At 48.8% G+C, this 27,768-nt stretch overlaps 1 protein-coding gene across 1 annotated transcript in view; it reads right to left on the bottom strand.

Annotated features, from left to right (window-relative positions):
* The window catches only part of Htra1 (HtrA serine peptidase 1), a 49,456-nt gene extending 24,850 nt beyond the window's left edge, over positions 1-24,606 (bottom strand). Inside the window, exon 1 of the mRNA NM_019564.3 lies at positions 24,066-24,606. Within this exon, the coding sequence (NP_062510.2) occupies positions 24,066-24,537 (472 nt within the window). The 5' untranslated portion in view covers positions 24,538-24,606. The remainder of the gene's footprint in view (positions 1-24,065) is intronic.
* Positions 24,607-27,768: the final 3,162 nt, after the last annotated feature.

Below are 27,768 nucleotides of genomic sequence, written 5' to 3'. Positions count from 1 at the left end.
ATCACCTTATTAAGTCTGCTTTCACAGCCTTTTAATTTTCTACTTTGTTGCAGACTTTGAAAATGAGCATTGCTACCATGCTATATTTGGGGAAACTGAGGCCAGGATTTCTCCATGGATACTAAATGGTCTTAATGACACACGTAAATAACAGGAAGATCTGGGATCCACCCCCGAGGCTGTAGTTTCATCTAATGCATCCCATTTCCACTTCTGCAGAGGCATCACACAGAGCTGCATCCGTTACTTTCTGCTGCTGTGAAAAGCTGCCATGACCAAGGCTCTTTTAACTCTTAGAAGGAAACGTGTATTTGGGATTACACTCCAGGGAGATAAGAGTTCACTATGGTGGTGGAGGCAGAAACAGGAAACTAAGAGCTCATATCCTTAACCACAAGTACAAACCAGAGAGAGCAAACTGGGAGTGCTGGGAAGCTCAAAGCCTACCCCCGGTGACGTTCCCCCAGTGACAGTACTTCCTCCAGCAAGCCTATACCACCTAAGCTTTCCCAAGCACAGTCAGCAACTGAGAACCAAGTGCTAAATACCAGAGCATCCCGGGTGGGGGTGGGGTGGGGGAAATCATTCAAACCACCACAGTTCTCCCAGGTTCCTAGGGAGTTGTGATGAATAGGCGCGTCCCCCTGAACACCCAAATGAAAGACAGAACGCACTATGGCAGTGGAAACGTTCCTCCTGAGCAGAGTCTGGCAAACATCACTGAGAGACAGCTGTAAACAAGTGTATCTGGGCTTCCTGGGACAAGGACCAAGTAGAGGTTTAACTCCAGCTGGCTCCCAACCAGAGGGCTCGTGGTATTCTGAAACCACCAGCTGTGAGATTCCTGCCTTGAAGAATAATTAACTCATGTCTTCTTCTTCTTTCTGGTGTGCTGAAATAGGCTTAAGATGATCTGCCCACACCGGGGTGAACATAAATTTGGGATTTACAGGCTCCAATGAGAAGCAGGTACCTTTCTCAGACACAGAAGGCAAAGCAGCTCCAACGTCGGTCCACCAAGAAAGCTACAAAGAAGGATCTGGCCTAGGCACGTGAAGGCTGAGGCCCATCCTCAGTCCACAGGTTAGTCTCCATGTCCTATTAGCATGACAGGAGGCATCAAAACAGGGTATGTGGCTCTGGAGATTGATACAGGGCTCGTCCATTGGCTAGTTGGGGCAGAAGGAGCAGGGAAGAGGACAGTGACAAGCTAGCTGCTGACTTCCACCGCTATCACCTAGTAGACATCCACAGAGAAACTATGCACAGGGATGCCCACTAATTGCTCAAAGATCGACAAAGTGTCAACCCAAAGAGAAGAGACTCGTGATTTCTGCACCTGTACTTTCAGAGCATCTTTAGATGTAAAGGCAGCAAATTAGGGGCCCTGCCCTGTTTCACTTATCCGGAGGGGGTGACTGTTACAGCCTCCTTGTGTCCGCAGACACTCTGGTGGCCCTGCTTCTGACCTCTTTATAGAATGGTCAACCCACACAAAGACACCCACTCCATAGGTGAAGCCAGGCTGGCTCTACCAAAGCTGCATCCAGAGCCCTCATCAAGGGAAGAACACCAAACACTAGCTCTGATCTCTGATGGTCACTTATAGCTCTGGGCACCGCACCCACTACTGTGTGGCCTCAGCCACATCACCAGACTCTACTCCTCTATGCTTAATCCCTTGTCAGAAAAGAATGTGAGGATAAGAGCACAGGGCTTAGTGCTTGCTTTACAGGATGAGAATGAAGAGCCCATCCCAGGGAGGACCTGATGAAGCCACAGAGTATAGTTTAAGGAGAGAATGGCTGGTCAGGAGACTCTGGCAGATGCGAGTGCTTTGGACATCAATGAAACAACAGGGAGAGGAGGAAGGCCGAGGTGCAACCTATGCAAACTCAAGTAGTTCTGGAGCTTCCAACAGCATCACTATGGCCACTGCTGCACTGGCTGATGGGTAGATGTGAGAACAGGCTCATTTTTCTGATCACAACCGGTACCCATTTCCTGGCTCACAAAGTTACCCCCCACAGCTTTGCAGAAGAGGCCAGAGGTCAGTATGTGATCGAGCCCAAACTGTAACCCAGATGGGCACTCGACCGCAATGGAAAGACCCATCAGAAGGCAAGTCCAGGAGCATGACCCCACCCCCACTCCCCACTCCCCATCCCGCCTTGCTCCCTTAGCCTGCAAGTTACAAAGATGAAAGACTGTGGGGCTGAGCCTGGCCCTTTCTTATTGTTCCATGGCTATACCGATCACAGAGCTGGAACTGGCTGCCCTGTGGCAATGGCCCACATACAAAGAGGCAAGAGAGGAAAATTAGAATCATGGAGGTTAGAAAGGAAAACATAAAGACTGCCTTTATTTGCAAATGATATGATGGTCTTTCTAGAAAACTCTTAGGAATATAAAAATAAAATGCCAGGAGAAGTGAATTTAGTGGTGCCGTAGGAAAACAGGTCAATACACAGAATCCATTAGATTTTGTGTATTTAGCAATAAACAATTATAGCAAAAAACTTACAAATACCATAATGACATCAAAAGTATTTAAAAAATACTTGGGGAAAATAGTACAAGGTTGTGTAAGAACTGTCCCTTGAATGCTCCAAAACAAGTTAAATGAGACTTAAATGCAGAAAAATACCAGACCTGCAGTCTTGGGGCTCAATGCTGCTAAGTTTTCAATTCCCCCCAGTGGATGTGTAGATTAAAATACACATCCATAGAAAACCTAAGGAGTTTTAGTAGAAAATGATAACCTACTTCTAAAATGTATGTCAACATTAAAGACTGGTATTATACATAGCAAGTCTCAGACAGGAAACACTGAATGGCTTACAACAGGACTTCATTTTTAAACAAAAATAATCTAAATAACCAGAATCAGCAAGCGGAAAGATGAGTCACAGCAATTTACAGAGATAAATCTTTCCACTTGGCTAATAAATATTTAGTATTACTGATTTTAACACAACAAATGGCCCATTAAGTACAGCCAACAATTTCTTATAGCTTTATGAGCTCATGGCTGCCAGAATTCAATCCTAAAAAGCAATGGTCTGCCTTTCTCCGTTATAAACTAATAGGCACACCACTTCATAAATGTTGAACCCTTAAAAGTAAGTCATCATCTCTGGGGGTTTACAGACAGTATTATCAACCACTTTCTCTTATTTTTTTTTTTTTTTATTTTTTTAGGCAAGGTCTCTCTTCATAGCCATGGCTGTCCTGGAACTCACTGTGTAGATCAGGCTGACCTCAAACTCATAGAGATAAGGTTGCCTCTGCCTCCTGAGTGCTGTGATTAATTTAAAGTATGCACCATCCATTCCCTTTTTTAATTAGCCACTTACAACAACTTCCTTTTAGGAGCAAAGAGAGAAACACACAGTTCCCATTACAGAATGCTTACTGGAAAGAACAGGGCCCCTGGTTTAGCAACCTGACCCTCAGCAATGATGGGGGATGAAGGGGTTTCCAGGTCCTCAGCAGATGTCCAAATCTGTAGATACATTCCTTCACTTAAGGGAAGGGCAAAGTGTTTTTCATGCATATATATATATATATATATATATATATATATATATATGAAAGGAGAAGAGAAGACAGTTTTAAAACTTTGTGTCACCACATTCCTTGGATGACCCCCTATCTCTACAAGGTAAGGCTGCTGGCAGTTGCTTTGATAAAAGGAACAGATTACAGAAAAATTAGTCAACACTGGTAATGGTGGAAGTCGTACTCAATTTGTCTGTAATACTGGAAGGGTCAAGTGTCGCTAGTCTTGTTTGTTTTCCTGTTGTGATTAAATACCACAACCAAAAGCAACTTGAGGAGGAAATGGTTTATCTCATCTTAGAGTTCCAATCCATCATTCAAGGAGATCAGAGCAGGACTCAAGAAAAAACCATGGAAGGACACTGGTTACTGGCATGTTCTTCCTAGCTTCCTTACACAGTCCAGGACCCCTTGCCTAGGAATGGTATTGCCCACAGTGGATGGGTGGTCCTGTATCAGTTAGCAATTAAGAAAATGCCCCATAAACCAATTTGACTACTAATCTCCCAAGTAAGACTCCCTCAGGTAACTGTGGATACCTGAAGCTAACCAGGAAAGTCACCAAAGAGGTAGGGGTGTGTGTGTGTGTGTGTGTGTGTGTGTGTGTGTGTGTGTGTGTGTGTGTGTTCTATTCATAGCAAACAGTGCTAAGGGGAAGTGAGTGAAAGGTAATTGTTTTTCCCTAATGCCTACCATGCTGTAAGGACACAGACAAGTTGTTTGTATAACACTGCTTGACAAATGGAACTCTTTGGTGTTCTTTGGGACTGGGAATGTCATGAAACACTGTGATACTGTGATGGAAGGAGAGGATGTGCCAAGACAGTCTGGGACCTCTGATGCTACTGAATCCCTACATCAGTGTGAAAGATACAGAGCAGAGACAATGTATAGTGAAAGTCAGCCAAATAAGGTCTCCTGTCTCAGGCAAGAGCTGTAGCAAAGCATTAACATGTGGGAAACTTACAGAGATAAAACCTTTCATTAGCTGCAGTTGCTTTAATATCATGGGCTGTATAGTAATAACTCTAGAACTTTGGCTTCTTTTTCAAACACAGAAATATTCTAAGAATATCTTTTCGTTTTAATTCCAGGTGTGGGGATATGAGGCTGCTTCTGATTGCCCACAGCAGCTGACTATGATTTGCCTCGTGCTCTAGCAGAGGTGTGGTTTTGCCAGCTGCAGCTAGTTTCTGCAATAGTGTGACATTTGGAATTCTGGGAACTTTTCAGACAGTATATAAATACTAGAGTCTCAATAGACAGGGTTGGTGGTTGATGGTTGTTGGGGGTGGGGGGAGTTGTTTGAGGTGTGTTAGTAGCTGTGTTCAAAGAAAAAAAAATAAAAGAAATTAAATTCAGGCTAGAGAGATGACTCAGCAGTTAAGAGCACTGACGGCTCTTCCAGAGGTCCTGAGTTCAATTTCCAGCAACCACTTGGTGGCTCACAACCATCTGTAATTGGATCTGATGCCCTCTTCTGGTGTGTCTGAAGACAGCAATGGTGTACTCATCTACATAAAATAAGTAAATAAATCTTTAAAAAAAAAGAAAAGAAAAGAAAAAAGAAAAAGAAAGAAATTAGATTCAAGAATCTTTCTCTCTCTCCCCCTCTATCCTTCATTTTCTCCTATCTAGTGATAGGGGTGAAACATAGGGGTGTGGGGGGATAAAGGGTGGGGAAAAAGAAGAACCCACAAAGTAGCACAGACAAGCTATAGGGTTGGACGTGATGTAACCCCGCCATAGGCTTTTATGTTGAAGACTTGATCTCTGACTGTTGATGGATCCAATCACTGAAAGACTCTGGCTTCCCCAATGGGCTAACCCACTGATGACATAATCACTGATGACATAATCACTGATGACATAATCACTGATGACATAATCACTGATGACATAATCACTGATGACATAATCACTGATGACATAATCCACTGATGACATAATCACTGATGACATAATCACTGATGACATCACTAGGAGGTAGCAGATTGGACCTGGTTGAGAGGAGATCACTGGGTGCATCTTTTTTAAGAAAGGTGTCTGGTCTCTAGCTCTTTACTTTTCCCCTCCCTCCATTCCCTGGAGCCATCCCCTCCTCAGCAGGCATGAGATGAGCAGACCCCTCTGCCACCAGTTCCTCCAAGTGCCTCACAAGCCCACTGAAATGGAGCCAGTTAACCATAAATCTTCCCTCCCTTGGCAACGGAGACGTAGCTCAGTTGCCAGACTGCTTGCCTGACATGAAGGTAGTCCTAAGTTACGGGGTACAATAGCTGGTACTCTCAGGATTGCACAGAGGCAGAAGGACTAGAAACTCAAGTCATCCTTGGCTATAATACTGAGTCCAACGCTAGCTTGGATTCCTAAAGCCTTGTCTAAAAACCAAAACGGAACAAACCCGCTTTCCTCCCTTATGTTATTCTTTTTTTTTTATTTTGCCTTTTATTTATTTATTTATTTATTTATTTATTTATTATATGTAAGTACACTGTAGCTGTCTTCAGACACTCCAGAAGAGGGAGTCAGATCTCGTTACAGATGGTTGTGAGCCACCATGTGGTTGCTGGGATTTGAACTCCAGACCTTCGGAAGAGCAGTCGGGTGCTCTTACCCACTGAGCCATCTCACCAGCCCCCCTTATGTTATTCATACCAAGTGTTTTGTCACAGTGACCAAAAACACTAACAGATGCCACAGGCTCTATCCTTCTGTCATATGGCAGCTATCCTAAGTGACGTACTGCACAGAGAGCGGCTCAGCCCGAAGTCTCTGCGATCATCTCCAGGCTCCTGCTTAGCCCAACTCTGCGGCCAGTGCCTCGCAACAACCCCCTAGGGCTCGTCCTGTGCTTCAGAATCTTCTAAGAACTTCAGTCTCCTCCCTCTCAGTCCCCAAAACACGGTGCCCGTGGAATCCCTAAAACACTCCAGCCCTCTCTCTGTACTCACAACCATTTTGCTTCCTGCCTGGAACACTTTATTCTTCCCAACAGCCAGTCAGATGCTGCTCAGCCTTCAATATTGGCAGTAAAATACTAGGCGATACTAGCCAATAAGACTGTGAGCTTAAACACAATGCTAGACACAGATGTTTCCTCTAGTTTTTCCTCAAAGCCTTCAGGGTGGCCCTTATGCTTGAATCTATACAGCAGGAAAGTGTGTGGTTCATAGGCCCAGAACTGGACTAAGGATGTGGCTCAACTAATAAGAGTGTTTGCCTGGTACAGATGAAGCCCTGGGTTCCATCCCTGGTAGCACACAGTAATCCAGGCATGGGGGACTGCACCTGTAACTCCAGTGCTTAGGAGATAAGGACAGGAGAATTCGAAGTCCAAGGTCATCCTAGACCTTAGTCATCATCAAGTCTGAGGCCAGCCTGGGCTACAGGAGGTTCCATACCTGCTCCCTGCCTTCCCTCATAAAGCCTCCGAGCTGGCGAGTGGCACAGCAGGAAGCTGGGCCATGCAGAGACTCTCAGCTCAATCTCTGCTATCTGCAGCCTCCCTTCTCAGCCTCGGTTTTCAGCTCCCTACATCCCACACCACTGTGGGATCCTGATTCGCACTTCCGGACTGAAAGATCGGGGACAGGATGCAAGTCCAACGGCCCAGCCTTTGCTTCCAGCAAGAACAATCCATCCAGCCATCTAATTTATCTGCAGAGTTGAGATGCACAGCAAATTTGGAAAACAGAACACAGTGTATTCGAGGGAAAAGAAATGAATCCTTCTTTATTCCCGGGGAACGGCCTGTTCCCCAAATTCAAATCAGTCGCAAGTACAGATTGATCAAATGCTTGGCATTTAGTGCGGTGACCCACATTCAAGACTGGTTTCATCTTCTGCAGGGACCAGGGCAAAATGAAAATGAAGCTTTTGTTCCAAAGATTACGAATCTCAAGGCGGTAACTGCAGAGCATTCAAACAGGTAGAACCCTCTGAGTATAGTTACTGGACCCGTGGGATTAGACAGACCCATGCTGGAAGGAGTCAGTCTGCCAACATGTCAAGTTCAACTGAGTTTAGAGCCATGCTAGGGTCCTGGAAGGTTCTTACTCTATGGAACCCAGGAACTCATTGACCATCTCACACATGGCTCACACAGGATCCGTCTGCTGGGAGCCGGGAAGCCTTCCTCATCCTTGGTGATCTTCAATGTCAGGACAGTGCACAAAGGCAGAGGCAAGCTACACAAGCACAGGCAGGGCCCTCAGACTGGTGTTCCTCTACGTCACAGTGAGAGCGTTCTCCTGGGTGGCCTCCCTGGTCCCTCTCAGCTAAAGCAAATCAACTGTAATTTTTCCCCCTAATTTCTTCAACTCCAAATCCTAGCACAGGCAGTCACACCAGAATTCCTACCTCAAAGACTACAAATACAAGCTCAGGTCAGTTTTGGCAGAAACCAGGACTCAAGGAAAGGAGAGATAGGAAGGGAGAGAAAAACCCACAGGGACCACACCAGAGCCTGCTCAGCAGGAGGCCAAGGGGGATGAAAGAGGCAGGACAGGGCCATGAAGGGAAAACATCTTCCTCCCACAGACTTTAACTTCAGAATGGCTTCCTTCTGCCATGTAGGCCTGGCCAAGTAATACAAGTCCTCTCAAAGGATCCAGAAAGCCTTGTACAGAAGGTGGAGAGGAAGCCAGTGGTAACTGTGTTCATTCCCATGGGAAGGCACCTTGACCACCTGAGGTCGAAGAGAAGCTGTTATCTGGAAGAATATCATCTGGAGCCCTGGTTGCTGTCAGCCTGAAGTCCTTCCTAGGAGTCTGGGGGATTTCTCCCAGCATACAAGGAAGTGCTCTCCTCCAGGCAAGGCAATTATAAACCACACAGACAAACATAGCAAGCACCCTGCGGGTGTGGAAGAAACTAGCAGTTATCTTTGGGAAAGGTATGAAGGGATAGGACACAGTCTACAGCTGTCACCAGCACCTTTCCACAGTTAACCATCACCCTGTGAGATCCATCTTCTGGTGGCAACCTTGAAATGCCAGCGGGTCTTAAATACAGACAAGCCCGCTGCTGAGAATCCACAGCCAAGTGGGCACATATTGGGTGTGTCCTCTTCTCCATCTTTAGGCTATCTGAAATCCATGTGTTGTATTTGATAGTTTGGTCAGTCCAAAGCATGACCTAATGACAAGGAACTAGAAAGAGCTACTAAGTCAATGCAGGACCAAGAGGAAAGACACACCTCACTCCAGACTTCCATCTGCAAGTGTTCCTGCCTGCTGGAGCACAGTGCAGAACAGGGCAGCTGGGGCTGGCGTGCAACTTCAGCCAAGGCCCCAGACTTCCAACTCAAGCCAAAGTCCCCATACATGCACTGCCTGCTCCCTCCCCGTCCCCGGCTCTCTCTGTGTGCCATCGCTCACACATGTGCGCATGTGCACAGAGACGAGAGGTAAACCACAAATGGTAGCCTTCAGAAGAGCCATCACCTTGTATTTTTGAGGCAGGGTCTCTCACTGGGACCTGCTGCTTATCAATTTTGCTAGGTTGGCTGGCCTATCCAGCCTGCCTCCCCAGTGCAGGGATTGCAAGCATATGCCACCTTCCTGGCTTTTGACATAGATGCTGAGTTAGCTCAGTCTTTAGGCTTCCTTGGCAAGCGCTCTACTCATCCCCACACTTCTCTGCTGGGGGTGTAGAGGCACTGAGTGAGATCTTACAGAGCAGGGAGAAGGAGCAACCTGTGGTATCAAATCAACTGACACCAAGGGCACCAAGCAACGAGTCCCTGAAAGGAAAAAGAAAACACTGAGATGTCCTTACATGGCACACAAACCCCGGGACTTTCCTGACAAGATAGAATACAAGCAGCTGAGACTCAAGCGGGTATGGGTGGCATGTCAAGACAAGACCAGAACCTGCGGCTGGGGAGGGGTGTGTGCTGGAAAGCCAGAGAGGGGGACAGATGGGGAGGGGCATGCTGCACCATCATGGAGTGGGACGGGCGACTTGTCCCCAAGAAAGAGCTCCCTTTGTGAGAGTTCTTGCTGAATTTGAGAATGGCCTGGGAGGCCAAGGGCCAAAGTCCAGATCCGAGAAGAATCAGGAGGAGGGTTGGAAAGCTCCAAGGAGAGGCATGGGTCCAAGGGAAGCTCACAGGGCTCTCCCTCTGCCAGTGACCTTGGGCTGCTTTCTCTGAAGGTCAGGGAAATCTGTAGAGCTGAGGAGGTATAAAGTGGATAGGAGATAGGCCTCCTGTGCCCGAAGGAAAGAAAAATAAGAAAGAGTATAACCCGGGAATCGCACTGAAGATGAACCACCAGGCCCATAAGCCCATAGCAGTCTGGATGGCTGTGTTCTGTATGTCCCACTCTGTTAAATTCCAGGGTCACCAGCCAGCCTGGATCCAATGCTGGGTCTGAGGTGGGAAGGCAGCAGAAACAGAAAGAAGACCTTGAACGTTCCAGGAAGCCAGAATCCCTTTTCTGAGTGGCACTGTGACTGTACATTCCAGGTTGTTGAGCACAGGATAAGGGCAAGAAGAGAGGGGCCTGGGCAGAGAAAAGACACAAAAAGAGCAGAGACAGCCAGCGGAGGTCTAAGATGAACCTGACACCAAAACCCTGTGCCGTCATCCGGTACAAGAAGGGGACAGGAAAAACACGCTCCTTCATGATCAGGGTGTGAAGTCTATGCAATGAGGATTTTGTCCACTGAGTCATCTTCTTTTTCCTTTTACTGGGGGTGGGGGCAGTCATCTGCGTAGTCCAGGCTGAATTTGTGGCAATCCTCTTGCTTCTGCCTCCCGAGTACTAGGGTAACAAATTTTTGCAACCATGTCTGGTTCCATTTTGTTTTTGTTTTTGTTTTTTCTTTCCTACCATCAAAAAATGTAGTTGGCTGAATGTGAAATGTTAAAGTTGGGCCTGGCTCTTCCTCCCAGCCCCATGCGCCCAGAAATAAGACTCGGACTCAAAATATATTTGCAAATACCTTGATCATAACTTAAAATAGCCATTTATTCCAATCTACATTCTGCCACGTGACTGCTAACCTGTGCTCAGGTACCATGGTCAGTCTCCTCACATCTTCCTGGCCAATCTCCTGCCTCTATTTCCTGCCTAAACCATAGGCCACAGGCTTTTTAATTGACAGGTGATGCATCCATACAATACACAAGATATTCTCTCTACAGTCTAGTATGCACAAAGTCCTGGGTTTAATCTCCAATTCACACACCGTGTGTAATCCCAGCACACAGGAGGTGCATGCAGGAGGATCAAAAATTCAAGACCAACCATGAGTAAATTGTGAGTTCAAGGACAACCTGGATACTTGAGACCCTGTGAGAGAGATGGGGAGGGGAGAGAGAGGGGGAGGGGGAGAGGGAGGGGAAGGGAGAGAGAGGGGGAGGGGGAGAGGGAGGGGAGGGGAGAGAGAGGGGGAGGGGGAGAGGGAGGGGAGGGGAGAGGGAGTTGGAAGGGAGGAGGGCAGAGGGAGAGAGGGGGAGAGCACCAGCCCCTGTCTTTTGCATAAAATTCCAGAGTTTCCTGTGACCTCTTTCTTTCCTCCTAACGAATAAAGAAGGAAGAGGAGGTGGAGCCAAGGCGCTTGGCCTTGATTTCCAGCCCACACTGGCACTTCCAAGCACTGGCAGCCCCTCTTTCCGGTACAGTCTCCCAGACGGCTCCACGTGGGAAAAGCTTGCCCTATGCCAGACCTCAGGCTGTGACTGCTGAAGGTAGTGCATGAGACTGCTTGCACGGGCTAGGATAAGGCTGCAGCCCAGGTGCCCAGCCACTCACTCATGGCAGGTAGAAGGAAGGGGGTTGGGTCACCCAAACAAGACTAAGGCTGTCTCCCACCACCGGCCACATCAGGACCCAACTGGGGGCATCTGGCCAGTTGGCCCGCAGCCCCTAATTGTGCTGTGACTCACAAGCTCAACCTAATTCTGTAGCTTTGGCTTTCCTGGGGAAAGGTGCCTTTTATAGAAGCATGTGTCTACGTTAAATGATGCTTTCATTAAAAAAGAAAAAAGAAAAAAAACAAGTTGCATCCGTCTCGAGGACAAGAGAAAGAAAATGATAGTAACCTTGTTCGTGTGCCCATGGTGAATGCTTGGGTCTCTGAACAGCCTGCAAGTGTCTATTATTAACTGCAGGAAAACAGCTGACAGCTCAGGTCCTACAACCTCCAACCACTTTCCCTGATAAGAGTCTGGCTCCAGGACTGACCCTCACAGACTTCTCAAATGAGCTCTCTTCCTGCTCTTGATTCCTCTGGTTGTTTTGTCTGGGGCTGCCTAGATGCTCAGCCCCTGAAACTCCAACCTCCGGGGCAGAGTTGGGAGGTGGGGCCCAGGAGGCTGTTTCTCTAGAGGCAGGAAAACTGGGTCTAGAGCCCAGAGAAGCACCAATGCCCGCTTGCCAATGAGCTGCAGTTCCTGTGGACAAGCCAGACAGCAGAGGGTCTTACAAACCTGAGATGTACCCCAGAAGGAAAGGGGGTTGGGGTTGGGGGGCTGGGTTCAGAAACAAAGCACTTCCTCTTTCTAGGTCTCTTGCTGGTTAAATGAGGGAAGCGGCGAGACCATTTCCAACATTCTTTCTTTAATTACAAAAAAGTTGTATGTTCTAATAACCTGAAAAGTACAGTTTGTGATCTTTTCAATGTGGGATTCTCAGCCTTATGGAATATTTAATTTTGGTTTCATAGCCACTAATACATTAATACCATCTGAGCAGTTTAGACTGTCAAAGTGACTTTCAGGGCTGAGTTTATGTATCCCCCAACAGGGAGAGATGTCTTCCCATAACCACACAATGAGAAGGTTTTTTTTAGTCATAAAAATGATAACATGATGCCATCTGACAGAGGCCAGTCACAGCAGACCACATTATAGGACCCCACTTGTAGAAAATGTCTTGGAGAGGCAAATTCCCAGGGACAGAAAGTAAGCTGGTAGCTGGCTAGAGCCAGGCAAAGGGAAATATGGGTGCTATGCTTATTTTAGAGGTAGTGAGAATATTCTGGAACTAGGGATGATACGTCCACATCACCAAGGACATATAAAAACCCTATATGTGAATTATGTCTTGAAAATGTTGTCATTAAAATCAAAGCTAATAATAATGTCATGTTTCTACTTTCTTTTTGAATGGAACTATCGAACTAGCAAAGTGAGTTTATGTGGCTCACATTACAGCCTTGCATGCGTCCAAAACATCTGAATAAGCACATTTTTCACTTTTCAAAACAGAAATACTCTGGCCTTAGTCCACATCCTGGAAAGAACTAGCATCTAGAAAGTTCTACTTAGTAAGCCCTGACTGGGCACCCAGCGACTTCCATTTTCTGTCATACACTGGGTAAATGTCCCTGGACCTTCACATCCCCTCACTTGACCCAGGCTCCTCAAAAACACATCATCGAAAATACAAGCGACCAACCAGAAGGCTGATGTGGCTGCCACAAGCCCCTTTTCAGCCTAGATGAGCTATGGTCACAACTCACGAACCCAGATAATTCCAATCTCTTTAAGTGCTCATTCTACCCCAAACACGACTTCCCCTTACCGGTGATGAACCTGGAGATAAAGGTGCCGACAGGCAACAAACAGGAAAACCTACAGACTGAGTGGTTCTACTGGCTCAGGACCCACATCTGCCACTTATCATGAAGGAGTTCCTTCAAGGGAATGTCTTGTAGACTTTCAGCAACTTGGGAAGGTGACCTTCCACAGCTGGGAAGGTAGCTCAGTCAGTAAAATGCTTGCTACACAAACACTGAGGATCTGAGTGCAAGGCCAAGAATCCACAAGAAGACAGGGACAGATGCCCAGGAGGCTAAGATAGGTGGACCCCTTGGCAAGCTGACCAGCCAGTCTAGCCTACATGGCAAGCTCCAGGCCAGTGAGACCCAGGTCTCAAAAAATACCAAGATAGCACTCAGGAAAGACACCCAAGTGGCTAGAGAGATGGCTCAGCGGTTAAGAGCACTGGTTGTTCTTCCAGAGGTCCAGAGTTCAATTCCCAGCAACCATAGGATGGCTCACAACCATCTATCATAGGATCTGATGCCCTCTTCTGGTGTGCTGTCTGTACATGTAGACAGAGCACTCATACACTAAAATACCTAAATAAATAAAGCTTTAAATAAAAGAAACACCCAAGATTGACCCCTGAACTCAGGACCACCACAAATAGGTATGTACATAAGAATCCCAGACACAGACATTCACACTCCCTCCTAACAAACACTTGATCACTGGTGACAATGGACTGTAGCAACCCTTTGAAAAGAGTTTGACAATAAATACCAAGGGCTACAGCAAACCTATCCACTCCTCTCCTGCTACCATACTTGGTACTGTCTGTCCTGAAAGAGTTCAACACACTAAAATGAAATCTTTGACCTGCTAACAACAATGCAACAATGGTCTCCAGAGGTGAGGCGGGGGGGGGGGGGGGTGAAGCCTGAGTCCGTAGGAACATGAATCTCTTCCCTTGTGTATTTTGATGTGATTATGACTCTGATTCCTAAAAGCTGGTAGAGTAGTACTTTAGATCATCATGAGATATATGGAGGGAGTCCCACGATGGCTAAATAACATGGAAGAAAGAAGCCAAGCCTGTCTGAAGAGAAGAAAGCAGGCTCGTCCTGACCAAGTTCAAACCATAGATAGGTTTAGACACCGAGGCTCCTCAGCACTGACTCATTCACTAGGATATTTGTGCAGATGTTTCCCTGAGGCAAGTGCATTGCAATCAACATTCCAGGGCCTCAAAATGCCTGAGGAGAGAAGTCAGTTACCACACGGATTGCCAAGCAGTCCACTGCCGTCATCTTTTCAAGTAGGAAAAAATAAGATCTCTTCGATGCCATTTTGAAAAGCGAGACTGAGTGAGAACGCCTACTGTTCCTCGGGCCTCGTGGGAAAATCGCCCATGTGGACCCCAGCCTCCTCCAAACACCTAACCGCCACTCCAGAAGGAGGCTGCGAAGATGGGTTCTTAGGGTCGGCTCCTACCAGGCTGCACATATATACGCAGCTGGAACCATTCTGACTGTGTGCATGTGTGTGGGGTTTGCACAGGTGAGGGCCAGAAGAGGTATTGGATTATCCAGACTGTGGGCAGTTCCAAGTCACCCAACATACTGAGAACCCAATGGGTCCTCTGCAAAAGAAATTCATACTACTGAGCATCTCTCCAGCCCCAGATATGCAGATATTCTAAAAAGTCTATTGTGTAACATCCCACCTTACCCCACCCTACCCACCTTTGGCTATCCTACTCTAGAAACAATGGTTCCCAAGGAGTTGGAATGTCCCCAGGAATCTCATGCTGAGAGATGAAAAAGGGTGAAGCTCAGTGCTATCCAGAGGAGGAACTTGCCTTCCGGAAAGAGTTTCACACAATCCTGACATGTGAGAGCATCTTTCCAGTAAGACTGGAGCAGAGACAATAATGGGTCAGTGATGGTGGGACCACACCATGACCTGGACTGCTTACGCTGCATACCTCTGACCCTCTATTTAAATCGAAACATTGGGGGCTGGAAAGATGGCTCAGTGGTTAAGAGCACAGACTGCTCTTCCAGAGGTCCCGAGTTCAACTCCCAGCAACCACATGGTGGCTCACAACCATCTGTAATGGGATCTGATGCCCTCTTCCTGTGTGTCTGAAGACACCTACAGTGTACTCATATAAATGAAATAAAATTTTAAAATAAATAAATAAATAAATCTAAACCTCATGTCAGAATTCCCACGGATCAACAGGAAGGGTCACTGGGCTATTCTTTCTTCCCCATGTGGCCACACTGAATATCTTATTTCTGCTTTTCACTACTGTGTCTTTAACTGACCTATTAAGAACATGCACCTGAAAGTAGTTTGTTAAGGCTGCCAGGACCCAGGCTCCAACTCCAGCAAGTCTAATAACACAGCTTGTGAGTTCCCTTCCGGCGCCTCAGCTTTCCCACCCACAGTGTGAGGAATGGAGCTGTAAGCCGGAAGCACCTTTCAGCCCCAGGTCACCTGCTCTGGGATACTGTCTTCCCCACAATTAGGTGGTGGCTTTGGCCAGCCTCTGGTGTCTCCACAAGGCAGTGTCTTGGTCCACAAAAGCTAAGGGAACATGAAAATGAGGAGCTGGTGTGGCTAGAGATGAGTAGCGGAAAGTACAGCAGACTCCATGGTGGCAACGATGAGTGAGTGCTGTGGTTTAAACGTGTCTCCCCATGCGGTGCTGTTAGGAGGTAACGTGGAACATTTTGGAGACAGGGCCTTATAAGGAAGCAACTGGATAACTGGGAGGGTCTGGCCCTTACAGGGAAATAAGGCAGTTTTCCTGGGTCCCTGGTTAGCTCTTACAAGCCTCTCTGACTTCCATGTTGTCTCATGATCTCTCCAGTTCACATTCCCATGGTACCACCCACCATGACATCTCTACCAGACTCGAGCTTACGCCTGCACCTCCCGAAAAGTGAGGGGAATAAGCCTTTTTGTAAAGTACCCAGTCTCAGGTATTTGACAGTGACCGTAGACAGAGTGACCCAGTAAGCATGCCCCTTACTTTTCTATCTTTTCTGGATCAGTCTTGGTGGGTGCTTGTTTGTTTGTTTGTTTGTTAGCAAGAGATCTGGAAGAGTCTGGACCTACTGTCCAGCAGTCCAGGTATCTGTCAATCATTCATAGTCCCAGTTGACAAAACTCATTCACTATCTCATTAGTTTATCTGACCCCACAATACCCTGCTGATGTTCCCCAGGCCAGTATCATTATCCTTAAGCAACACACCAGGAAACAGACCACAGAGAGTAACTCGTGCCGGGGTGGGGGTGGGGCTGAGGAGGTCCAGTTTCCTAAAATGGAGTCCCAGAAGACAGACTGTAGCTGAGGGTGCTTTGGCGTCCTTCTCTCGGACCCTGTCAACAGAGGTGCAAAGTCAGTGTCTAGTTGATCTGAACAGCACCACCAATACCTTACAGCTGATATTTGGAAGATTCCAGCCAACAACAGCGGAACACACGCTCTTCGGAAGCACAGCGGGAGCAGTCACCAGCTGACCACAGTCAAGGTCAGAAAATACACCCCAATAAATCCAAAAGATCGGAAATCACCACGCATGTTCTCCACAGCAGAACTCAACCAGAGAGTCAGAAAAGGGAGGAGGCTGGAAAGCACTCCAAATATTTGAAGATTAATCAGCATGCTTTTAAACAGCCCGAGTCAAGGAAGTCCCCAGTCTGGTAGTGAGGTGGCTCCAAGTTCAAATCCTAGCTCTCTCCTTAGTGGGTGGCCCCAGGTGGATGAAACCTCTTGGAACCTCTACTGTTTCTATAGCTAGGCGGCCTTCCCGGTATCTACCACGGAACAAGACAAGGTCTGTCACCCAGTTAGAACAGTGGTGGTCACTCTTTAGATCACTGTGGTTTGGTGACATTTCCCTCATCCTGACCCAAGTAGCTCACCGTGTGTGTGCGCATGTGTGTGTGTGTGTGTGTGTGTGTGTGTGTGTGTGTGTGTGTGTGTAAAAAGCAGATGTTTACTTCTGCATGAGCCCTCCCTCTCCCATATCCAGCTGGCTGGCATGTACTGAGGCAACCCCAACTGGCAACAATCTGTATCCATCTGTCCACAGAGTGATGACTCCTGCTTTGAGTATGGGCACCAAATAGAGAACTTGCCTTAGTCACAGGGTGTGAGATGCCCGAGTATTGGATGGTCAGGTAGCATCTTGTCCAAGGCTGTGTAGAAGGGAATTCTACATCTCATCCACGCTGAGACAAACACACTCATTACACAGGCAGCCTAGCATCTCCTTCCTTCTAGAGAGCTCATTGCGCAACCAGGGAAGAAGACGTTCCTGAAGTCTGAAATATTGCACAAGGCTCTGACTCATGAAGACATGGGTTATTCAAATTTGGAAATTATCGAAAATTCCAACCACGACAACCAGCCCTCCGAGAATTCAGTGCACAAATGTGCCTGTCCTGTGGCTAGGGAGCAATTGCTGTCAAGCAATGCTATACAGGACCATGTATGAAATATGCTAACTCAACAAACTGTCCTAGCAATCAAAATAATAGGGCATTTGTAAACTCCCAAACTGTTTGGGTTATTTTTTCCCCTCTTTCCTTAAGACATGACACATTTTTCCCTATGAGGAATTTCCAGAACATAAAAACAAAACCAGGTTCAAGAAGGGCCTAGAGTGTCTGTTGACTGCCATCTCCTGTAGGCCCCAACTTAGGAAATGAAATAGTTCTTATAAAAGTCGTAAGGACTGAGGAAATGCTCAGGTCAGTAAACTGAGGCACAAGCATGAAGCCCCACTTCCATCTCCTGCACCCATGTGAAAAAGCCTTACCTCTATCATCCCAGCTCTGAGGAGAGTCTGTGGGGCTTGCTGGCTAGGCAATGTAGCGGAATCTATGAACTCTAGGTTCAATGAGAGGTCCTATCTCAAAATATAAGGTGGGGGAACATGACAGAGGAAAATGCTTAACATGTACTGATGGTCTCTGTGCACACTCGCGCGCGCACACACACACACACACACACACACGCACACACACACACGCACACACACTCCCAGGTTCCCCACACATGCAGCCACCTCAGAGGAAGCCCATATACTTTTCAGAAGATTAATGCTGGGGTAATGGCTGGGACTGGACCGTCAGAGGCTATGGAAAAGCAGCCTTTGACTCCAGAGAACATTTCCAGACAAGCAAACTCCATGTCAGCCTCAGGATGCGTTTCCATCACCCCTTCTCTGTGCATCTTTCCTAACCCACCCAATTTACCAATCCGAAGTGTTCCACAGGACAGACATTCTAGCCCTTTCTTCTGAGCTGTCTGACTACCTCACTGGAGCTTTGATGGGATGGTCATGACCAGGGTTATCATTACAGCTGACAGGACAGAGTTCTATCTAGAAGTACACCAGATGGTGTTAACCACTTCAGGAAACGAGGTCCTTCCATGCTAATAGCACTAAGAAGTGTGAGCAAACACTTATTGCCACGATTGTTTGACTAGAGGGGAAACCAGTCACATATTCAGAAAGAGAAACTCAGAAGGAAGCTTGGCCCACAGTCAGGCGCCATGAAAGCCTCTTGCCTCAATAAAAAAGGTCAGCCAATTTGGCCTCTCATTCCCTATACTTTCCATACTTCTGAGTACACAGACATTGTTCAAGAAATGGTTTAGTGCCGGGTGGTGGTGGCACATGCCTTTAATCCCAGCTCTTGGGAGGCAGAGGCAGGTGGATTTCTGAGTTGGAGGCCAGCCTGGTCTACACAGTGAGTTCCAGGACAGCCAGGACTACACAGAGAAACCCTGTCTCGAAAAAAAGAAAGAAAGAGAGAGAGGGAGGGAGGGAGGGAGGGAGGGAGGGAGGGAGGGAGGAAGGAAGGAAGGAAGGAAGGAAGGAAGGAAGGAAGGAAGGAAGGAAGGAAGGAAGGAAGGAAAGAAAGTAAGTAAGTTTTGGATGGATTTGGGATGTTCATCACTGGCTGAAAGCTGAAGTCTGTCCTTCCACTACTCTAACTGCCCCACCCCCATTACCACTCATGTCTGTCTCTGAAGCATGCTGTCCCGTCTAACATAATCCCGTGGTCATTTAACAGGTCCGAGTCACATCAACTTTCCAAAAGTTGCTGAGTCTTTAGGGAAACATTCAAGTGGTCTACTACCCTCTTCGGTTTCTCTGTCGGATGCATTTTGCTTTTCTAATGTCAGAGAAAAATGGCAAAGCCAAAGAAACAGCTCAGTAGGAACCTTAACCAGAAGGACCAAGAGGAAGGGTCAAGGTCACAGAGAGGAGCAATGAATTACCCTGTGGCATTGGTTCTTGGGAGTGGGCATATGACTCCCACTGACTCACAGAAAGACTCATAAGTTGACTGAAAGCTGAAGTAAAGGTGGCTTCGGTCAAGATGGGGACAGCTCTTCAATGCCAAACTTGGCTCTAGCCATCATAATTTAAGGCGGCGAGCATCTCTGAGGGCATCCAAGCCTTTGAAAGGGATACAGGAGCACAGCCTCCTCACAGACTGGCGGTTTCCTTACAAGACTCACAGGCCACCCTCACTAAAAGGGATCTCAGAAAACACTGACCCAGACCCTTCACTGGTGTGGCCCTGAAAGCCAGAGGAGCTGGGACCCACACAGGCCAGAGCCAGGGGTCGGTACTCAAAGCACTCAAAGCCAAGTGTGACTACTCCCTCACAGCATCCGGCCCCAGAGCTTTGTCCATGAGAAATGTAAGCCCATGGAAAATCTGATGTCTGAATCCAAGACACAGAATTTGCCCAGGATCACCAGGCTCCAAACCAACTCAGAATTCATCCTGCCGTGCTCAGGCATCTGGCCAGCTAGCTCACAGTCCCGCCGTCCCTGACCGATCTCGCTCAAGTTCCAAGGCAATGTATTTACTGCTCCCTGGGATGGGATAAAGTAAACTAAACGCCTGGCTTTCCATCCTAATTTTATCAAGCCTTGCTATTTAACACTTTAGCAAACCATCAGAGCATTAAGGGAAGAAAGATACCAGCCAGTGAGATGGGCTGTTCAAAAGCCAGTTTAGGATGGCAGAAACCTCATTCATGCTTTCTACCAACCCGATCCTAAGATGAAACTTCATCTCCACCCCATATCCTTTTTTTTTTTAAGAGACAAAAAGTGCATCCAACTGCCAATAGCAAAACTTGCACTGTAGATGAAAGAAAACAGACTCCAGGAATGAGTGACTGTCTTTGCCCGCACTGTGTTAACTACGAGCTTCCTCAGGGGAGGGATTTTATGCTGCCTCTTGAATCTTCTGAGGCCAGCAAGGCCAGGCACTAAAGCTCACAGTGACAGCCTGCTCAAGGCTCACATAAAAGAACTACCTAAATAAAGTCCATTTTATAAATAGTTCATGCCTCCAAGAGTTCTGTTCTGTGCCCTCTGCCATCAGAGGCTCCGGGGTGAGGCCAGGAGGGGAAACTTCTGAAAACCTCTAGCTCTCCCTCTCCAGGCCACCTCTGCCCCACATGAGGCTTGGAGACCTCTAGGCTTGTCAGTTTGGATGTCTTGGGTAGGAATGGCTTTCCTGGAATAAGGAATGGGTAGACTAAGTTTCTCCTATCCACAGAGTCTTTTTCCTGGTTTCTTAGATGCAGCACCTCACATGTTGGTTAGTCAAAAGTGTCTCAGGATCCAAAAGGGCCCTTCTTACCCTAGAACAGTTTACCCGTCTGGGAGTCTTGCTGGAAACATCTTTTCTACAACTGCTTATACTCTGGGCTTCTCCTGAGGCAGTAACTAAAGGCAACTTTGTCCTGATTTCTGTGCCTGGTAAAGGAGAGAGTCATCCCTCGTCGTCGTCCCAAAGCCATGGCCATCTGGAGCACTGTTTACTTCAGCTCTTAGCTGCTACTTAGCTGGATCTGGTTTGTAATCTCCGTTGCTCTGTCAACAGCACAGAGCGGTGGCTATGAACAGGTTCACGATCCACACATGAGCTCAAGGTGCTGCTGTGTGATGGTCAGCTGCACCAAGAGAATTACAGCATTGGCACTGTTAGCAGAACCAACGGCCTGGTAAACAGGTGCCCGAAGAAGAAGTACGAATCAGATGGCACCTTTGTTGCTGTTACCCTATATGACTATAACTTTGTTTTTAAACTTGACACAGGGCCTTAATCTGTTGCCGAAACTGGCCTCGAACCCATGGAGCTCTTGCCAGAGTCACAGGCGTGAACCACCACATTCATTTATTTTTTTATTTCTTCTTATGTTCTGGTCAGTAGTAAATAACAGATCCTTGTCCTCTGGTATACTTGTGCATGTCTCAGCCACACTCTGGAGCACTGGTAATTTCTCTCTATTTCCAAACAAGATATGGTCTCTGATTTTTCATTAACCAACTTACAGACAAGAGTTTTACGCAGAGTGATGGCATCTTCTCTCTCCAAACGGCCATCGTGACCCCCTAAAGCAACGCCTTGGACATCGCCTCCCCCCACATTCCCACCCATCTCCTGAGCTTTCTGCCCAGATCCTGCCTCAGGACCTCTCTGGCCTCAGTGTGTTCTCACAGTGGATTCCCTTCATGTCCTCCTCAGGGGTACTTCTCTTCGTCCACCCAGCTTCCACGCCACTCCCACCTGCACTTTGCTCTGAAGCAGGCAGCCAGTTCTCCTTACTCAAGGGTGACATCAAGTACACTAGCTGTCCCTGGACACCAGCTGCTAAAAGCGGGGGCCAGAAAGGGACTGAATGAAAGCAGCTCACTGACTCACAGACTCTGCTCCTGGGACCTTAAGACAGCCTCAGATGGAGAGTCAGGGCGAAGCCAGGCTGAGGGTCGGCTGTGTACGCCAAGTATCTCCTGTCTTTCTATCCATCCTCCCACGTAACTAGCTGTCCCTAAGTACCAGGCACACATGTCAGACGTGATACAGAGCAACAGATATTTACAAAAGGAGGGGAGATGGCTACCACCAGCTCTATGCTTCATCTGTGGCTGTCTCCACACTTAGGGGCCACTGGGGCCCTGCTGGCCAACAAAGGACCTGTCTCCCCAATACAACTCAACCAGCCAAGTATTTGGCCTCTGCTGATGTCTGTAACTCCTGGCCTTGTGCAGCAAGACTACAAAGAGTGACAGCTACCTGGTTTCCCACCAAAATGTGCTTTTTAAAAAAAAAAAAAATGTCACCTGTGCACACTCAGATTCTGGTGAAAGTAGCCCAGATTCCTACCTTCTGCCCTCCCCCTCTAGGCTAGTTCTACGCCAGCCCTCCTCTGAACAGAGCCTATTCAAGAACTACTCAAGGATATCTGCACGTGTGACACACTACTTCCTCCCCAGGGGACTCTGAGCCACCACTGTGGGTCACTTCTGCCCGTGTCTGTCTAACTAACTAACTAACTAACTAACTAACTAACACCAATCTATTCTCCACCTCAAAGTATCCACTCAGGAGCTACATAGTTCTCTACCTCTCCCCAAGGTGAGTTGGCTGGTCCAGCCCCCTGGAAGCCCATTTCCCATAGCCTTGAGGTCTAGCTCTGGCCTGTTCTGAGTTTGCCAGCATTCAGGTTCCAGCTGAGTGACCTTGGACAAGTTATTCATCCCCAGTTCCACCTCATCTAAGACAAAGACGAGGCCAGGAGCTTCCTCCTCCCGGGTCTAGGAGACCAAATAGAGTCACAGGATAACTCACTTGTCACATGGGCTGGGACTTAGTAGGTAGGGACCCCGGGATCAGTCCTCTCTGAAAACAAACAAACAAACAAACAAACAAACAAACAAAAACCCTTTTCTTCTCTCTATGGAGGCTGAGTTTCCTGGGACTGAGGTCCAGTCCTGTGCTCCTGTGGTAAGAATATAAACACCAGCCCACCTCTTCCTACACCACCTGGAGTACTTTCCTGTGCATTCGAGTAAAGTTTTGCCAAATTCAAAGTGGTCATAGGCGACCATATTCCTATAAAGAAAAATCTAGCTCAATCTCTCTTTCCCTCTCCCGTGCTTTCCTGTCCTCCCCACCACATGGGGGGTGGGGGGGCGGAGGGGAGGGAGGTGCTAGGTTTGGGCAGGAGCCCTGTAGCTGAAGCCAAATGTACTGGAGCCCAGCTGGCTGGTCCCCACAGCGCTGTAGTGGCCAGTATGAATTTACTGTTTTTCCACAGGGTATCTCTGGATTTAACCGAAGCTTTTCTCTGGAAGGTCCTGCAGGGAGCTGGGCAGTTCTCCAAGCCCCTTTACCCTGTCGCCACCACCACGTCCAGCTCTTGTGGGTACAGAAAGGTCCCACAAGGAGAGAGAGGGTAGAGGGTGCATTTTTTTCTTCATCCCCAGTGGGCCCCTCCTCTACCTCAAATTTCACGGTCCACTACCTGGTTGAACTCAGGCAAAAGGACCAAAGGACCAAAAAAGGACCAAATCGTGGGCGTTTTTGTAAAGTTGATTTAAATCAATGGAGGAAGAGGGCCGGAGTTACTAAATCGTTTTCTGCTTAGGAGGCGGGGTGAGAAAAATGCTTGCTGAGTTGAGCAGAGATGTTCCCTCTCCCCAAAGTGAAAGTTTTCACGAAGAGGTTCTATAAGAAAAACACTGCTTAGATAGTTCCAAGAAGAGAGGACTCAGCAGAAAGGGAGAAGGAAGGGAAGGCGACAAGAGTTCTTGCGATCCCAAAGCCATGTATCTCAACATTGCCAAGATCCCTGGTATGATACGCGGCTTTCCCCAGCGCGATGCCTAGTCACCCCGGCCAGGGGGTGCTGGACCAAAGCGCGCAAAGCACCTGCTTGGCGTTTCTCGAAACGACCCGATGCTTGGCGCAGAAATAGGGCCGGAGGGAGCCTTTGAAACACAGCTACCCCGAGCCCCATCGTCTCTCTCTCCCACTAACTGGATGCCTAGAACACCCCGCAGTGCTTCTCTGCACCTCCGCATCCCCTCCCGACGGTCCTGACTGGTCGGGCTGAGTTGGCGAGAGTGGGGAGCCACCCAGGAGTGCAGCGCAGGGCGGGGCGGGTACCTTGGCCGCAGGCGCCGCGCTGCAGGACGATGACCGGCGGCTGGCGAAGCTTCTCGGAGCGGCGGCTGGCGGCGCGCAGCTGGCACAGGTTGGTGTAGGTCTTGGCGTCGCTACCACACACCGGCTCGCTGCTGGCACACACGCACAGGCCGGCCTGTGCGCGCCGTCGTACTGTGGCCGAGGCCGGCACCCCGAAGGGCACTACGCATTGCAGCCCCTCGCCGCAGGGACCCTCCTGCAGGCCGCACGCTGCACCCTCGAGCGCGCCGCACACCTCGCAGCAGCCGCACGCGTCGCGGACGCGGCCACCCTCGCAGTCCGTGGGCGGCGGGGCGCAGCGGGTGGGATCGCAGTGCTCGGGACAGACGGTGGCAGCTGGGGCCGAGCGGCCGGTCCCCGACGGCAACGCCAAGGAAGGAGCCGCTAGCAGCAGCAGTAGCAAAGACAGGAGCGTGGTACGCAGGGACTGCATGACGACTCCGACGGCCACGGGCTGGACCACAGCCGAAAAACCGCGCTCGGGACGGTGTGTCGGGGTCTTGGGGACAGCGGGTGCGAGTGTGCGCGGCCGTACGGTTAAGCCCATTGGCCTAGCGGCGGTGACGAAGCGCCAGGGGGACGGGCACCGCTCCCGGGAGGGGGGCCGATCGGGGACTGCCTGCGGGGACGAGGCGGGGCGGGCCGCGACTCCACCCTCCGGCTGGCTCAGTTTCTCATTCTAGGATTCTTTTTCCTCAGAGATTGAAGACCTTAAGACCAAAGTGGCACTTAACAGAGGGAAACCTGCCTAGCACTGCGCAATCGCCTGGAAAGTTCCCAGGTCGTCCAGTGCGGAGGGCGGTCACATCGACCCCGGCCACAGCTGCAATGGACCGGTGCCCAGCTTGGGGGACTGTGGCTGTGAACTTGACGCCGCCGTGGGAAGGCAGCGTCAGCAGGACTGGCAGAAACCCAGTGCCCAGACCTAGTTTCAAGTGAGAGAAGCAAAAAGCATTGGCGAATGACAGTGTAAACCTTCCTAACGCTTCTCTTTTAAAGTTGCTTTCGGTGGAGTGCATGCCATAGCACGCCTCGGGTATCTGGGTTTGGTACTTGGAGGGCCACCGGGAGCATGCCGTGGCCACCGGGCTTTGTACAGTTTGTACTTTTTCACCCTGAGCTGTTAGGGAATGCGTTGTTACCACACAGAAGCGCCCAGCCCGCGCCTGCAGTCCCAGCGCTCGGGCAAATCAAGGTGTCCCAAAACAAGATGTTTTATTTTGAGCTCTCACATGAGGATTTAAGTGACGTTTGGGACCGAGATGAGTCTAAGAATCATCAGGAAGAGCAACTGTCACCCCGGAGGCAGATCTCTGTGCCTGGCCAACACAGAACACATAAATCTTGTATTGGAAGATGAGAGAATTAAAGTATGTGCTGTCCCCACCTGAGTTCCCCATGCACCTCGCCATAACACACCCCAGGGTGGTGGGCAGAGTGCTGCTGACCCTGACTCAAGGAGGAGTCGCTGATAGGGCGCTAATCTACATCCGGGTTGTTCCCTTGTGCAGAATTCCTTAAAACAACTCCCCTCAAAGCAGTCCCCGAGGTAAGCCTCAACTTCGTCCAAGTCCCACACATCAAGGGGTAAGAGAGGGGTAAGAGAGACACACACCCACGCATATGCACATGCACACACACACAGTCTCTGATATGAGAAGTACTTTTGTGTCTGGCTGGAATCCTCAGACTACAGAAACATAGATGTCTACTGGTCCTCCTCTGTCCCCTGTGCTCTCTCCTCTTCCCTTCTGCCAGTAAACTCCCTTTTATACCAGTTCTGTTGCATGGCATAATTTCTCAGAGGCACACCTTGACATGGGTTCACCATGGTACCCCCCTTGCCACATTATATTTCATATTAGTGCTGTGACCCCGGCTCTCCTGGCGCTTGTGTTCCTTCTGGTTCTATGCCATGCATGGGGACCCTAGTTCCACCTGAAACAAATCTGCTTTCTGGCTGCCTGATAGCTCAGCACCTGATCTACCGCTTCCCTGGTAAGCTCTGATCCATCAGCCTTTGCAGATACTCTTCTCTCCGGAATTCTCTTTTATGGAACTCATATCCCGCAAGCAATTCCTCGGGTCACACAAACCTATGGGGAGAGGAGGAGGAGGAGAACTCCTGTTAGAGAGAGGAGCTGAGCAGAGGCAGACAGACTTCAAGCAGAAAGGCTGTTAGGAAGTACAAAGCAGAGAAGGTGTACCAGGGCCAGTTTGTAATAAAATCTGAGTCCATGAAGGGACAGGGAGAAAGAGTGTGAGTGTGTGTGTGTGTGTGTGTGTGTGTGTGTGTGTCTTAGGAGGAGGGACATAGTTCTATGTGGACAGGCTGCAAAAGCCAAGGCCATGTGGAGGAATTGGAGCCTAGAATTTGGAATCAAATTTACAGGCAAATGATCTGTACATACTTCAGGAGTGTGTGTGTGTGTGTGTGTGTGTGTGTGTGTGTGTGTGTGTGTGTGTGTGTGTGTGTTTATGCACATGAGTGTGTGCTGTAGTCTCTGGTCCCATCTGGCCCTAACCTGTTGCAAACTTGAAGGCAAGATGGTTAAGCAGTGTGGGGAGGGGAGGGATGCCAGACAGAAAGAAACAGGGTTTGGAGAAAAGAAAAATAGGGACTAGGGACTCTCCATTTCTCTGAGAACTCACAGTATTTGTAAAGGTCCTGAATAAAATTAGGATCAAGGGTGCTGCTGGCTGGCCATTTGGACTGGTTATAGAAGGGCTATTAAGGCCAAATCTGGTTGGAAAGGCAAATCAATTTAGAGCCTTTTCAGGACAGGTAAAGGCTGTAAGGGCTGGAGGGTCCCTAAGAGGGATCCCAAGGGGAATGAGAGAATCTGGAAGACATGGTTGTTGTGGATGAGAGCACAGAAGGAAAATGTCACTGAAGATTGTAGTTGTGGGCGTCCCCGGGCAACAAGCCATTCAGTGGGTCATCAGCACACACAATGGGGGTCAGAGGCGTCACCTGGCTAAGCCAGAGGCAACTCAGTGCCTGCCTGGTGCCAGGGCTTCTGTAGAGGCCAGGAGGCGAGGGAGAAAATGGAGTCTCACCCACAGGAAAGGGCTGAGGAGCAGAGCTGCAAAAGCCATGAGGACAGAGAGCTGTGGGGTTTACAGGCAGCTCCAAAGTGGAACTGGCAGAAGGGGACAGGTAGGGATGCAACAGCCTGGTGGGGCCTAAGGAAAGTGCATGTTTGCAAAAAGATGGTGGGATAGGGTCATGTGAAGAGGGTCCACCACAGCTTTGAAGACTGTGGCTGGGGGTATCTTCGCCTCCAAGAGACTCAGAGGAGTGCCAGACATTTCTGGTTCTTAACTCCATGGCTCTCGGCACACTGAAGACCTGGGGAATCTCACTAGGAAAACAGCAGTGAACACAAGTCTCCCTGAGACCTGCAGTCCTATGATCATGTGTGACCTGCCTTAGGCCTCCATTTTTACCACACTGAACCAAACTTCTACCTTGCACTCCAATCATACCCAAACCAGAGCAGGTCCCAACAAATCCTCCAAAAAGACTCCCTCTCACCAGAGGATCATGGGAGCCTGAGTTTTGTTCACAGGGCGAGGCGGTGAGAGAGAATGTGTACCCACCCAAGGGCACGTGTGCGTGTCTGCAGACCTGTGCGTGCATATCCATTCCTGTGACAATCTG

The sequence above is a fragment of the Mus musculus genome, chromosome 7 (genome assembly GCF_000001635.26).
Source record: "Mus musculus strain C57BL/6J chromosome 7, GRCm38.p6 C57BL/6J".
Lineage (NCBI taxonomy): Eukaryota > Metazoa > Chordata > Mammalia > Rodentia > Muridae > Mus > Mus musculus.
The sequence above is the reverse complement of the archived record's forward strand: the minus strand, read 5'-3'. Positions and strand labels throughout refer to the sequence as shown.